This window comes from Pagrus pagrus, assembly GCF_965226575.1.
Source record: "Pagrus pagrus genome assembly, chromosome: 14".
Classification (NCBI taxonomy): Eukaryota; Metazoa; Chordata; class Actinopteri; order Spariformes; family Sparidae; genus Pagrus; species Pagrus pagrus.
This window is the reverse complement of record NC_140198.1, coordinates 8,858,195-8,870,544: the sequence shown is the minus strand read 5'-3', so window position 1 is coordinate 8,870,544 and position 12,350 is coordinate 8,858,195. Positions and strand designations below refer to the sequence as shown.

At 41.8% G+C, this 12,350-nt stretch overlaps 2 protein-coding genes across 2 annotated transcripts; one reads left to right on the top strand and one right to left on the bottom strand.

The window, feature by feature from the left end:
- Positions 1-437: 437 nt before the first annotated feature.
- On the bottom strand, positions 438-3,789 carry LOC311269231 (uncharacterized protein). Its single transcript, XM_084373268.1, has 4 exons — positions 3,765-3,789; positions 1,861-2,135; positions 1,475-1,777; positions 438-1,322 (listed from the first exon to the last, which is right to left on the bottom strand). Exons 2-4 carry the CDS (start codon positions 1,993-1,995, stop codon positions 678-680), a joined length of 1,083 nt encoding a protein of 360 aa, XP_084229394.1. The 5' UTR covers positions 1,996-2,135; positions 3,765-3,789; the 3' UTR covers positions 438-677.
- A 181-nt stretch (positions 3,790-3,970) lies between these two features.
- On the top strand, positions 3,971-12,102 carry rabgef1 (RAB guanine nucleotide exchange factor (GEF) 1). Its single transcript, XM_084373266.1, has 9 exons — positions 3,971-4,132; positions 6,557-6,748; positions 6,935-7,146; positions 7,530-7,696; positions 7,791-7,872; positions 8,344-8,476; positions 8,801-8,892; positions 9,092-9,348; positions 9,474-12,102. The coding sequence occupies exons 2-9, from the start codon at positions 6,570-6,572 to the stop codon at positions 9,885-9,887; spliced, it is 1,536 nt and encodes a 511-aa protein (XP_084229392.1). The 5' UTR covers positions 3,971-4,132; positions 6,557-6,569; the 3' UTR covers positions 9,888-12,102.
- Positions 12,103-12,350: the final 248 nt, after the last annotated feature.

The following is a 12,350-nucleotide window of genomic DNA, read 5'->3' as shown; positions in this document are numbered from 1 at the left end:
CTCCAAAATCAACACAATATCAAAGTTCCCTGTAGTAGCTTTAAATATTTCTATTTTTCTACTTTCTACTACTTTAAGTACAAGTGGTTGAAATTAGCTCCACCTCAATTAGCTAAAGCTTGCTCTGAGTATTTTGCCAAAAGCACTGCACTTACGTAAAATTTTAAATGTATGACTTGTATGCAGGTTGTTGTGAAGTATTTCTAAACTGAGACATTTCAGGGATTGAAAACTGATAGTAGATCTACAGTGTACGTAGGGCATTTACATATGACTGCTACACTTTTTCTACCACTAGATGGTGATGTTTTGTCAAAGAGACAAGAACAAGGGAACTACTCATCAATATTTATTACATTTTAAGTGAGATATTAAACATCGAGATGTCAAACATTTTTTTAATTAAAAATGTAAAGAAAATCGAATATTTAAAGACAATGGTATGCTGTATTTGTTATAACATTCATTAAAATAAATCCTTACATTTTCTATGAGATATTATTCTGCACAAATCTACTTGATTCGTTTCTGCTAACACCTCAACATTTTATAAAGAAAGATGAATAAAGTGACTGATGGTATGATAGTTTCTTGAGGAGAACCTCACAAAGTTAAGGTTCATTTGAGGGACTGTACATGATCAATTAATTATTTAATCTCACACCATTCATATCTGTCTAATTTATCTTCAGCTCAAAGCCGTCCCTCTGTCTTACAAAGCTGCGAAAGATTCTGTCCTGGTACCGGAAAAAGTTTCTGTTCCTCTCCAGGTCCTGAGCATCCATAATACGAGTCACTAAAGCTTGCTGTATGGCCAAGGACTGACAGGGGTGATGCTGCACACTGTGGCTCACATTCCTCAATGGCTCGATAACTAACAGACCCAGAACTTCCTCATCCCGTTTAAATCCAGAAGAATTGTTTCTGTTTTCCATGCCTACAGTGGTTTCATCACTTCTGATTGGCACATTGAGTCCAAAGTCTTCACTGGATCCGTTTGTTCTACAAATCCTGTTAATGTCAGCAGTTGCATTGGGTGTGGACGTCCCATTGAATTTACCAGATGAGATAGTTGGACTAACCTGGCTGTCATTAAAAAGGTGATTACCCGAGCAGATCATATTAGTTATGCTCAATGTGTTAGTTTGTCTTGGTCTTCCCCTGGTTCTGTGTTTTCGTGGTCCTTGAGTTCCTGATGGTCCAGTCTCCTGAATATTTCTGCGTAGATAGGCTGTGTAGTCCTGATGCAGGCGACCTAACCCTGACTTATAAGCCCGACGCAGTGACTCAACTGTTCCTAAAGGCACCGAGTTCAGACGAACCTGTTGGAACAAGAACAAAGGAGATTTCATGTCAGCCCAGCACAGTCACCAGGATAAAACACTGGATCAGCACTAGATACAACTAAATCCTTCACAACGAGACCTTTTCACTATCATACAATTGGCTACTGATTGGTTGATTGTGTCATGACCTGGTGAATTCTCATGTGTAGATGAAATGCAGCTCCCACCAACCACTGCTGCATGGACACTGAACTCATTCTCTTCTTCGTGGTCATCCTCTCATAATGGTCAAGCAGCTCAAGTTTCAGCAAGTTGTCATAGATCTCTGTAGTCTCTGCCATCTTCTCCTGGTTGTTGGCAATGCCGGGGATCAGGCCGAGGTAGCTGTAGATAATCCAGCCGATTCTTGAAGAACTGCTGATGCCAAAAATCCTCTTATCCCCGGATCCCTGAGTAGATAAGTCCCCTTCTGTTGATCCTTGTGCTCGGACCTGGTGAGATGACAGAAAATCTGTAATTCTGAATTTTAATTCTGTTTTAGCATCTTGCATTGTGAAGAAAAAGCTTTACCCACTTGTTGGGCAACCTGGTCAAAAAGCATGGACAGAGCCAGAGCAACGACCCCTACTCCTCCATAGGTGACCCTGCTGACACCTCCCAGCTCTCCAGTCAGGTTGAGGCTGAAAGCAGACTGCTGCTCCCTGCTCATGCCCCTCTGTAAGAAGGTATACTGATGCTGCAGCGCTGCTGAGGAGTCCAGCGAAAGAAAGGTGGTGAGCACAGGATCCAGGGAGATATCCGGGATGATGTTGGCATCTCGAGCCACAAAAAACAGCTCCTGGACGGTGGCTGGAGAGGGAAGACACAAACTGCGACCCGTCAGGATCATGGCTATATCTGTCTGTCTAGACAGTGCGTGTTGGTATGACTGCTTGTTATCTGTGTGTCTGACCCTCGGTGTGTTTATTCACCCCAGTCAGGATGATGTTATCAGCATGACCCGTCCACAAAAGCACTCGTGAGCAAAAATACAACTTCATTAACCAGTTGCTCAACTAAAACAAGGCTTATAGTCACATATGCAGTAGTTACAGGAATATCAACCTTATTTTCTTCCTATTATGGTCCTCCTCATTCTCTGCTTGTGCCAACGGTTGGCACAGCTGAGACTGGTGGTGGTGGTGCAGTGCAACTTTGGTGCCTTTAAAGAGGAACTGTGTGTTTCACTTCCGTCTCTGATTAAAGCCTGTTTCACTTCAGATGTACTTCAGATGCTCTGTTGCATCTGTAACCACACCTAAAGCTTAATGTATATATAATACTTTTCCATGTGTGCAGGGTGCATTAATTGCTCTAATGTCCCAAGATCTAATCTACAGAGTGAAACAAGACCCTTTACAGAGACTTATCTCTCTCCGTCTGTCGCACGCTTTCTTTGTCATTCTCATCACATTTCTGTATCTCCTGCTAAAGGTTGAAAGTGCAGGATTTATCTGTGTGTGTTGTTCATCAGCATAAAATGCTGTCCCATGAAAAAGTGTGACAGTGTTCCTCTTGATGTTTTGAAAGCTTTTGAAATGTTAAATTAATGTCGCTACCAGACCAAGCTTGCAACAGCCATCTGTTTCAGAATCAGCATAGCAGATACAGGAAACTGAAATTACAGAATTGTTTGCAATCAGATTGGCATTCAGACCGAACCGCTGAACATTAACCTTTAAGTCAACAAGGAAGCAGTCAGCTAGCTGTGACTTCAGCTCAAGTAAGAGCCAAAAAAGGTATTTAGATGTTAGGTGATGTTCACAGATACCTTTAGAGCCTCTGGCTGTCTACAGATCAACTGTAGCTCCCTTTTTTAACCACACGTTTGTACAGATGTGTTATTGTTACATGTTAATGACTGAGGTTTAGATGTGCTGGTGGTTGGAGCCAGGCTAGCTGTTCCCCCTTGTTAACAATCTTTATGCTAAGCTAGGCTAACAGTCTCCTGGCACCTGCATCATAGCCTATTTAACAGGAAAATGTGAGAGTGTTATCAATCCTCTCATCTGAGAAAGAAAATAAAACGATTCCCCAGATTTCAAACTATTTTCCTGAATAAACATTCGCTAATAGCTGTTGCTCCTCCGGGTCACTGGGAGTTAGGAAAGGTTGTAGGAATAAAGAGGCAGAAAAAGTTAGCTAGACTTTAGCTAGAGTGTTGGATTTATTGTTCGGTGTTAGCCAACCTTTAGCTTTTTTAAGCCCTCGCAGATGAAAACTAGAAAATGTAAAATTGTAGCCCTACATAATAAAATTTAATAAACTACAGATTATAGATAATATAATGTGATTTTATGACCCCTTAGTCAATAATAACAACAATAATAAAAATAATAATAATAATAATAAGTATAATAATAATGTCAGTGGATAGTTTTACGATTAATTAATAAATAAATAAATAAATAAATAAATAAATAAATAAATGCTCCCCACCTTGCTCGCTCGTCGTGTCACATGACGCTCGCCTTTACATGTCCGGTTACACGTGACGTCACGTACCAATCCTTGAAGATTTGTCCCTGATGCGGAAGTAAATAGACTACTCAATTGAACTAGCTATTCGTGGACAAAACGATCACGTACGTTTGAAATAGCGGTGGAAACAACTACTCTGGTCCCACGTTGAGATAATAAATCAGAGACATGTTTCTAATCTCAGTAAAGTCACGTCGTCGCTGGACTTCCGTGAAGGTCGTGGATGAAACGTCACTGTCTCGACCCTGCGGACTGTGGTCGCCTCACACCGCGGCGACGAAGAGGAGGAGGTCTGCTGCTGCTTGTGATCGCTGAAAACATTACGGGTGAGTACCAACGCAGCGCAGCGAGTACGAGACGTGGTTAAAGTTAAACATAACCGATAAGACTTTGTGAATACTTGACTCGGCTAACTTCATCTGTGTGCTAGCTAAGTACAACACTGCAACATGTTTAGCTAACTGACCAACAGACGTGTGACAAATTAAAGGAAACCCCTGAAAAATGAGTGGGGACACAACCAAAGGTGCTTTCAGGGTCAGATGCCTTCAGACAGAGCAGAAGGACTAACTGAGTAGTATGATTATTAAATGAATTATTGGCTATGCATAGGCCTTCACAGGCACCAGATCAAAACTAGCCTACCTTGAACAACCTATGGTAGATGTTTGGCTCCTCATCACCAGCATCAACACACAAAATGAGGGATTATCTTCTGTTTATCCTTCCAGTGGAGATTTTAGAGACTTAACAAGGAGATTAAGGTGCAAGAACAGCTTACTAACTACATCCTTACTAACACACTTCATGGTCTATAAACTATCCTGTCCAGGGCGCCAGATGAGGTACCTGGAAGTCATTAACAGGCTCTAACAGAGTCACTGTCAATCAAGGCTGGACCAGATCCACTCACACCTGTCTGTTTGGCATTTATATTACTAGTTAATTACTTGTTTGGTAATAACTCAGAGGTAGACCAATTATCAGGGCCGATATTCAGCACTTTTCCATTTATCCTCATCTGTCAGGTTGCTGATAAATCTCCACCCTCAGGACTTGCGGACTCGGCCCCTCTTGAGTCATACGTACCATGACGTGTTCACTGTCAAGTCTGCGAGTGCGTGAGACCGCAAGGCAAATATAAGTCGCTGATAGACAGCCGTAAAGACTACAGTAATAAAATAAATTGGACTACAGCTAGAACTTTTACTTGCATATTTCTGTATCACGATGTGGTTATTGAAGTAACGTTTCAACCTCACGTCTGTATCGCCGTGAATTGTGGATAAGTAAATCAGTGAAGTTCGGTGAAGTCTCTCTTGAGAGCCCTTGTGGACTGGAAACATTGTGTGTTTGGACAGCCCTTAAAACTCATTGACTTCCCGCAAACGCACCCAAAAAATGAAGTCCAGGTATTTGGATGCAGCCTAACTAAATGTATCAAATAACTGCAGTGGAGAGGAAGAAGAAGTAGCAGAAAATGCCATTACTCAAGTAGAAGAGTACTTGAGTAAATTGTACTTTACTGTCACTGGTTGTTCGAAATTTTGACACAAAGATTCGGTCCCAAATATCAGTCGACCCCTAGTAATTAACTACTGAGGTGGCTACTTCCTAGTATTGACACACTGCGTTATAGGGGGTCGCTATGTGAACATGTGGTTTAACCACCTTAAACCTGCAATAACTGAGTTATTTGTGAACACACCACTGACGTATCATCAACTTGTGAGGTGATATGTTGAACTTAACAGATTAACATCACATTTTGTTTGGAGTCGTGTTTTCTGGCCACCTGGTGAATGTCAGTTCAATGTTTACTCTCTTTTAGCTTGATTATGGATCCGCCAACTGGAGATTTATTACATTTCTGTACATGTATAGATAGATATCTACACATTCACCTTATCCCTGCTGTCTTATATTTTTATTATATTTTAAATCTTCTATTTATTTATTATTGTATTATTATGATATACATTTTATTTCCTAGTTACTATTTACCATTTCTGCAGTGGAGTCTCTAAGCAAAAGATTTTCACACGAGTGTACCGGTACAATCTGGATGACAATAAACATCTTACTTTTTTTTTGCTGAATATCAGTGGTTATAAACCAATTTCACTTCACTGGCACACTATTTGATAAGGTTAGATAAACTGGCCAATAATATCATCAGACAGGCACTAATACCTTGTGTTTTCTTTTTGTATAGACAGGATACTGACTTGAGACTTGGACTAAAATGACCTCAGTCACATGTCTGCCACCAACTCAGAAATATCTGTCTCTTTAGCTGCTAAATGTGTTCACTAGCTCGTTGCTAACTTTGTCTGTGAGCTGTTTGGTGCTGAGCAGGTGGTGTATATGAGGTCTTTTAGAGCTTCTTCACTGAAATCAGCCGCCTGCTGCTGCTGAAAATAATCTCACCGTTGAGAGTGAGCCAAAATCAAAAAGGCTGCGAGCCAGACGGTAAAATAATGAGCTGAGACTCAACTTTAAGGAGTAACTGTGACTAACATGTTTGCAAAAGCTTCGTTTCCTGCAAACATTTTAGCATTCACCTGGTGCTGCGTGTCTTAATACCTGATCAACATGATTGGCTATGCTGTTTTTGTACAAAGTGTGAGCCCTGTGCCTCAGACACAGTGTCTATAAACTGTAATAATCTGAGATTGTGTCATAAACACACGATGCAGGCAGCACAAACAACTCCACCAATAAATTACATTATGAATTTCTCACTCCAGGTCGTCCAGCATCATGAGTCAGCGGACGGAGCGACGAGGGATCCATGTGGACCAGTCGGACCTGCTGTGCAAGAAAGGATGTGGTTACTATGGTAACGCAGCATGGCAGGGCCTGTGCTCCAAGTGCTGGCGGGAGGAGTACCAGCGGGTACGGCAAAAACAGATCCAGGACGACTGGGCCTTGGCAGAAAAGTAAGACGTTGCGCTGCATCGTGACCAACACCTTCGCTTCAAATCACCCTTGTTGTGTATCGCAGTATGTTAATTAGATTGGAAGTTTTCCTCTGTCAAATAAGTGCAGCTTGTTATGTTACTCCAGATCATCATAATTTCGCTCTGATTACTGGCATTTGCTCTGTCAAACGTCCCTGGCAACAGGCTGCAGCGGGAGGAGGAGGCAGCGTATGCCAGCAGTCATGGAGCGCAGACACAGTCCCACTCCCAGTCCACAGCGCCACAGCCTCACCCGGGACACGCCTCTCTGGGACCCTTCTCCAAGTTTGAGGAGAAGAAGACCAACGAGAAGACACGGAAAGTGACCACCGTGAAGAAGTTCTTCAGCCCTTCCTCACGCACTGCTCCCAAGAAAGGTATGACATTAAAGGGCAAATTTACAAAGCACTATGGACCATTTCAAGGTCCAATTCATGAAAGATAACGTGCTAGTGATACGACAGCTCGGACACGCTCACAAACAACGGGCAACACAAGCTGCACTAAATGCTTCTGATATTTGTTATCTTGTGGACATTTATTTAGTTTTCTTGTGTAGAGTTTAATTTGTTTTCATGCCAATAAAGCTTATTTTGAAATCTTGATTAACTACCACCAACTGCTGAGGCTCACTAATTAACATTTTACATCTTGTCTTGTTGTCTGGCAAAGTTGGCTCCGTGTAGAAGCAGATTGCGGAGGAGGAAAGGCAGGCAGCCAAAAGTATGGCTTTTTATAAATGTGGCTTCTTCCTCACCAGAAACCCAAGAGGGTAAGACCCCCAGTCCGTCCATCAGCCGCCACGCCAGCTTCGAAACAGACCAGGTGTCCAAGGACTTTGTGGACTTCTTGAAAAACCTCCAGAAGCCCGGACGGGAGATCCATAAGCAGTGCCGAGCCTTCATTGTCAACATGTCGAGCAAAAAGGTCTGATTTGACGTCTAGTGTAGCCTTTATAATACAAAAGTGTGTGCTGATGCTCTGATCGGCGCTGTGAGCTTCTAACTTCTGTTCGTTTCAGGACCTGAGTGCTGACGAGCTGTCGGAGTGCGTTCAGGATTTCTACCAGAACATGGCTGACCGCTTGATGAGTCACTTTAAAGGTTGGTTCTGCAATCATTCAACAATCACTTCCATTAAAGGGGAATTCCGGTATTTTTATATATTTATCGGGTTGTTATGACATTTTATATCCAAAAGTCAGAGATCAGCTTCACTGTGACATCATAATATTCTGGGAAAAATTTTCTGGCCACCACAGCTTAGAAATAACAACTCGACCGGTGCGTGGAGGCAAAAAACTACGAGCAAGTAACTCTAATTAAACCGATGGCCAATGTTTACATGTTGGGGTGCCATCAGCTGGCGTCAACCAGCTCATTCCAAAACCTTTGGTAAGTTTGAATCATTTACAAACCCAAACATGTAAATATGGTGCCCAGGTTTTAAAAATACCTGAACTCCCCTTCAAAACGTTCCTATAAATCTGAGTTTGTAGCGACCACTTGATGGCAGCAGACTTTTTTCCACCTAGCTCCAGCTCTGATGTGTTGTGACTAATCTTTGTTTACCAGGCTCTTCAGAGTCTGTGGAGCAGGTGATGGACCAAGTGGAAAAGTACATAATGACTCGTCTGTATAAGAGCGTGTTCTGTCCTGAAACCACCGACGACGAGAAGAAGGACTTGGCCACGCAGAAGAGGATCAGGTATAATAGCAGATGTAATGGTAGTAATGATAATGACATATTTTGTTTTCGAGGAGAGTTTGCTGGTTTCAGTGTGACGTGTTGTGAGTTCATGTGCTTTTTAAAATTTGCTACATATTCCTTTAGAAAGCATCAATGCTCGTCTTTAATCTTCAGCAGCGTGTGAAAACATCCGTCTGAGTGCAGTCCTGCATAGTTGATAACACAGAATACATTGTTATTTCCATGTTCTTCTTACATGTGAATGATCAGTCGCAGCTGCTCACAAGTGAATTTAACAAATGTGTTTCAAGCTTTAGCCGTCCTCTGTTCTCTGATGTGCAGGGCCTTACACTGGGTGACCATCCAGATGCTGTGTGTGTCGTTCGATGAAGAAATCCCTGAAGTCTCTGAGAACGTGGTCAAAGCAATTACAGGTCGGAGTGTGTGCTTCTGCTACATACATGCCAATTAATATTTACGTCTTAAACAGCAGAAACCAGTAATCTTTCTGCCTCTTTGAGTTAAAAATTATGTAAACAATGAATCAATTATCAAAAAAAGTGGCCGACTGATTGTCTGATGACTAATTTCCAGCTCTCGCGGTGTTTTTGTGTCTGTCTTTGTCTTTTCCAGATGTCATTGAGATGGACTCGAAGAGGGTTCCTCGGGACAAACTCGGGTGCATCACACGCTGCAGTAAACACATCTTCAGTGCCATCAGGATCACCAAGAACGAGCCGGCCTCAGCCGACGACTTCCTCCCGGCGCTCATTTACATCGTGCTCAAGGCCAACCCTCCACGACTTCAGTCCAACATCCAGTACATCACCCGCTTCTGTAACCCCAGCAGGCTGATGACCGGGGAGGATGGATACTACTTCACCAACCTGGTCTGTTTCCACCCGTTTCCAGTCTTTATGCTAAGCTAAGCTTAACATTGCGGTCATGTGATCTTGCTATCAGACTCTCAGCCATCTTTTCAGCTGCTGTGTCTCCTGTGTTTTGTTTTTTCCAGTGCTGTGCGGCGGCCTTTATCGAGAAGTTGGACGCTCAATCTCTCAACCTTTCCCCAGAGGAATTTGAGCGCTACATGTCGGGCCAAGCTTCACCGCGATTCAACAGCTCAGAGGTCGACTGGGCCCAAAGCGGCCCGGCACCTGCTGCGACCAACCCCGTCTTGGCTCAGCTCAATCACAACCTGGAGCTGCTGTCGGGGCTCAGCAGCCGGCAGGAGTCGCTGATGGAGGCCGCTCAGAGCCTGCAGGCCGACCTCCTCTCCTGGCCCGAGGGTGTGAAGCGGGAGGTGAACGACATCCTGGAGAAATACCCACTAGAGATTCTGCCTCGTGAAGTTTCTGCGATTGATGCCAACAACATGGACAATGACAACCTGCCACCACCTCTAACGCCCCAGGTGTTCGCTGGGTAGTGGCGCCTGCAAAGGGAAAAAAAAAAGATTTGGTTTCAGCGAAGGTACTCCCGCTTTTAAATGTCAGCTCATTGCCTGTGTTTTGAGTTTGATGGTAGCTTCTTCTGCACCTTAAACACCCCATCACTCCAGTATTTATAAAATCAAAATCAGTTAATTCAATGGAATAGCAGGGAGGCAAAATAACATTAATAACAACAATTTCCTCTTGATGTAAAAAATTCATGGCATTAAGGAAGTTGTCTAGACAGGGCTTACCTTCGAGGGAACGGAGAGCCGCAGAGTTCAAAATGGACGCTCGGTAGTTGTGTGGCAACATCTATTTTTATTCAAATTTCTTTGTCAGAGTTAAAACTCTTGTTTTTTTAGACAGTAATGAGACAACAGCTGATGCAAATAATGTTTCTTGAATAAACAGTGGGAACTTCCCAATAGTGAACAAAGCAAACTTGCTAATTGAAAGTTAGCAAGCTAGTTAGCATGGAATCCTTATTTTCCCTTCTTCAGTAACTCTTGTGGTGAAAATAAAACACTGTACAATCTTGATAACAAAATGTCACAAGGGATTAATTGGCACAGTATATAAAAGAAAGAAAGAGAGATATTAAAACTGAAGCTAGCAAAGCCTGTTAGCAAGTTAGCAGCTAGTAGTTCACCAAAGGGGCTAACTAACTGTACATATTTGTGGTTTGAAAACTAGCCTAATATTCTCTCTTACAGTGTGTTAGGTGTGAAAAAAACGGTGCTAAATTACTTTAAAAAAACAACCTGCTAGACACATGAAGAACAGCTTTAGCTTGTTTGAGAAGCTAACATTTATGCTAGCTCCATATATCCTCTGGAGTTAACTGACAGCATGAACCTCTCTTGTTCTTTTTAGCTTTTTTTTTGCTCCTTTCACCTCAAAATAAAACATAATGATGTGGTTACTTCATTGATAAACACAAAGCCATCATGCACAGCAGGCAAATTATCAACAGCACGTTGGCTGACCAACGTTAAATGTTAGCACTAAGTTGGATTTCACTCCTTGCTAATGTTAAAATGCTAATGACAGGTACAAACATCTTTATGGAAAGACTGAGGAAGTTATATCTGCCAGGGAGAAGCCTAAATAATATATTTCACTCCTTGTGTGGCTTTCTTGTATTTTTATTTCACTTTAATTTTATACAGGGGTTGCAGTACTGTAAACAGGCCTCTGGTGTGGTGTTGAGGGGGCCTTCATGATGATCATCGTGCTCTTTCATCGCAGTGCTAAATGTCACTGTTTCCACTTTTAGCAATATTTTACATAAAGTATAAACTTGTGTTTTATGTGTTGTGCTGATTTTCGGTCTGAGGCCAGTGTGACTTGTTAAAACATAATCCCATTTCTCTGAGCTGAGCTGTTTATGTGTCCGTTACGGAGCTCGGTGAAGTGAAAACCGCTCTGGATCAAGATCACATTTTCTCATTACTGTCAAGCATCAAATTAACCTGAAGAGGTCCTTCAGTTTTTTTTTTTTTTTTTATAAACACACCATTTTTTAACGTCGTACTGTGGTTTTAGAGCTAACTATATTTTGGCAGGCGTTCTGCATGTTCACCTCAAAACACTCTGAATAATGTATTTTCAAAATGTTGTTTTATTTTGTCATTTGGTGATGTACTGTATAATATTGGGTGTTGTCTGATTGCCTGTTGAAACACTGCTGTCGTACCACTGACTTTGTTGTTGATCTTCTTAGTGTGACCGAGCAGAACAACATCACTTTTAATTCAACGACTAGCATTGAGTTAAAAGCTCATACAAGCCTGTAAAATGCTTGATCACAGAAAATTACACACTAACTCAACTGCAGAGAGGGCGCTGCTTGGCATGTGTGGCTTTAACTAACTGAGACTAACATGATATTAGCAAGCTGAAATGAAACTGTTCAGTCTTAAAGATAACTTGGTTCTGTAACACCTATTGTTGGATTGATTTGTCTTTAAGATTTAAGCTGATCTGACAGACCAGAGGGCTCTTATTTTGAAATAATGGCCCCATGTTTACCAAGTTGAGTAGTCTGGTGATGGTTTGTATTTTTCTTATTGTCAACAAATCTCTTGAAAATACTAAAACCAACAATGACTTGATCAACTAACATGTATTGTTGCCATATCTTCTTCCTCTGTCCCGTAACGCTCCATTGTTGTCCAAAAACAATTAAAAACACATCAGTGAGCCTCACTGTTGCCCTGAGTGACGTGTTCCTTCACAACCTCGAACTCTCAAACTTTTTTTTAGTTGTTGTTTTTTTGAAATCATTCTATTACTATATGTGTTTTCTATAAATTGATCAACCTACAAGTTGTAAAGTTAGAATAGAAGACATTTTTAAGACACGTAAGCACTTTATATAACTCAATCGTGGGACATTTAATGATGTTTTTTTGTTCTTGTGAAACAAAACATGTAAATATCTTCAGCCTGTAGTA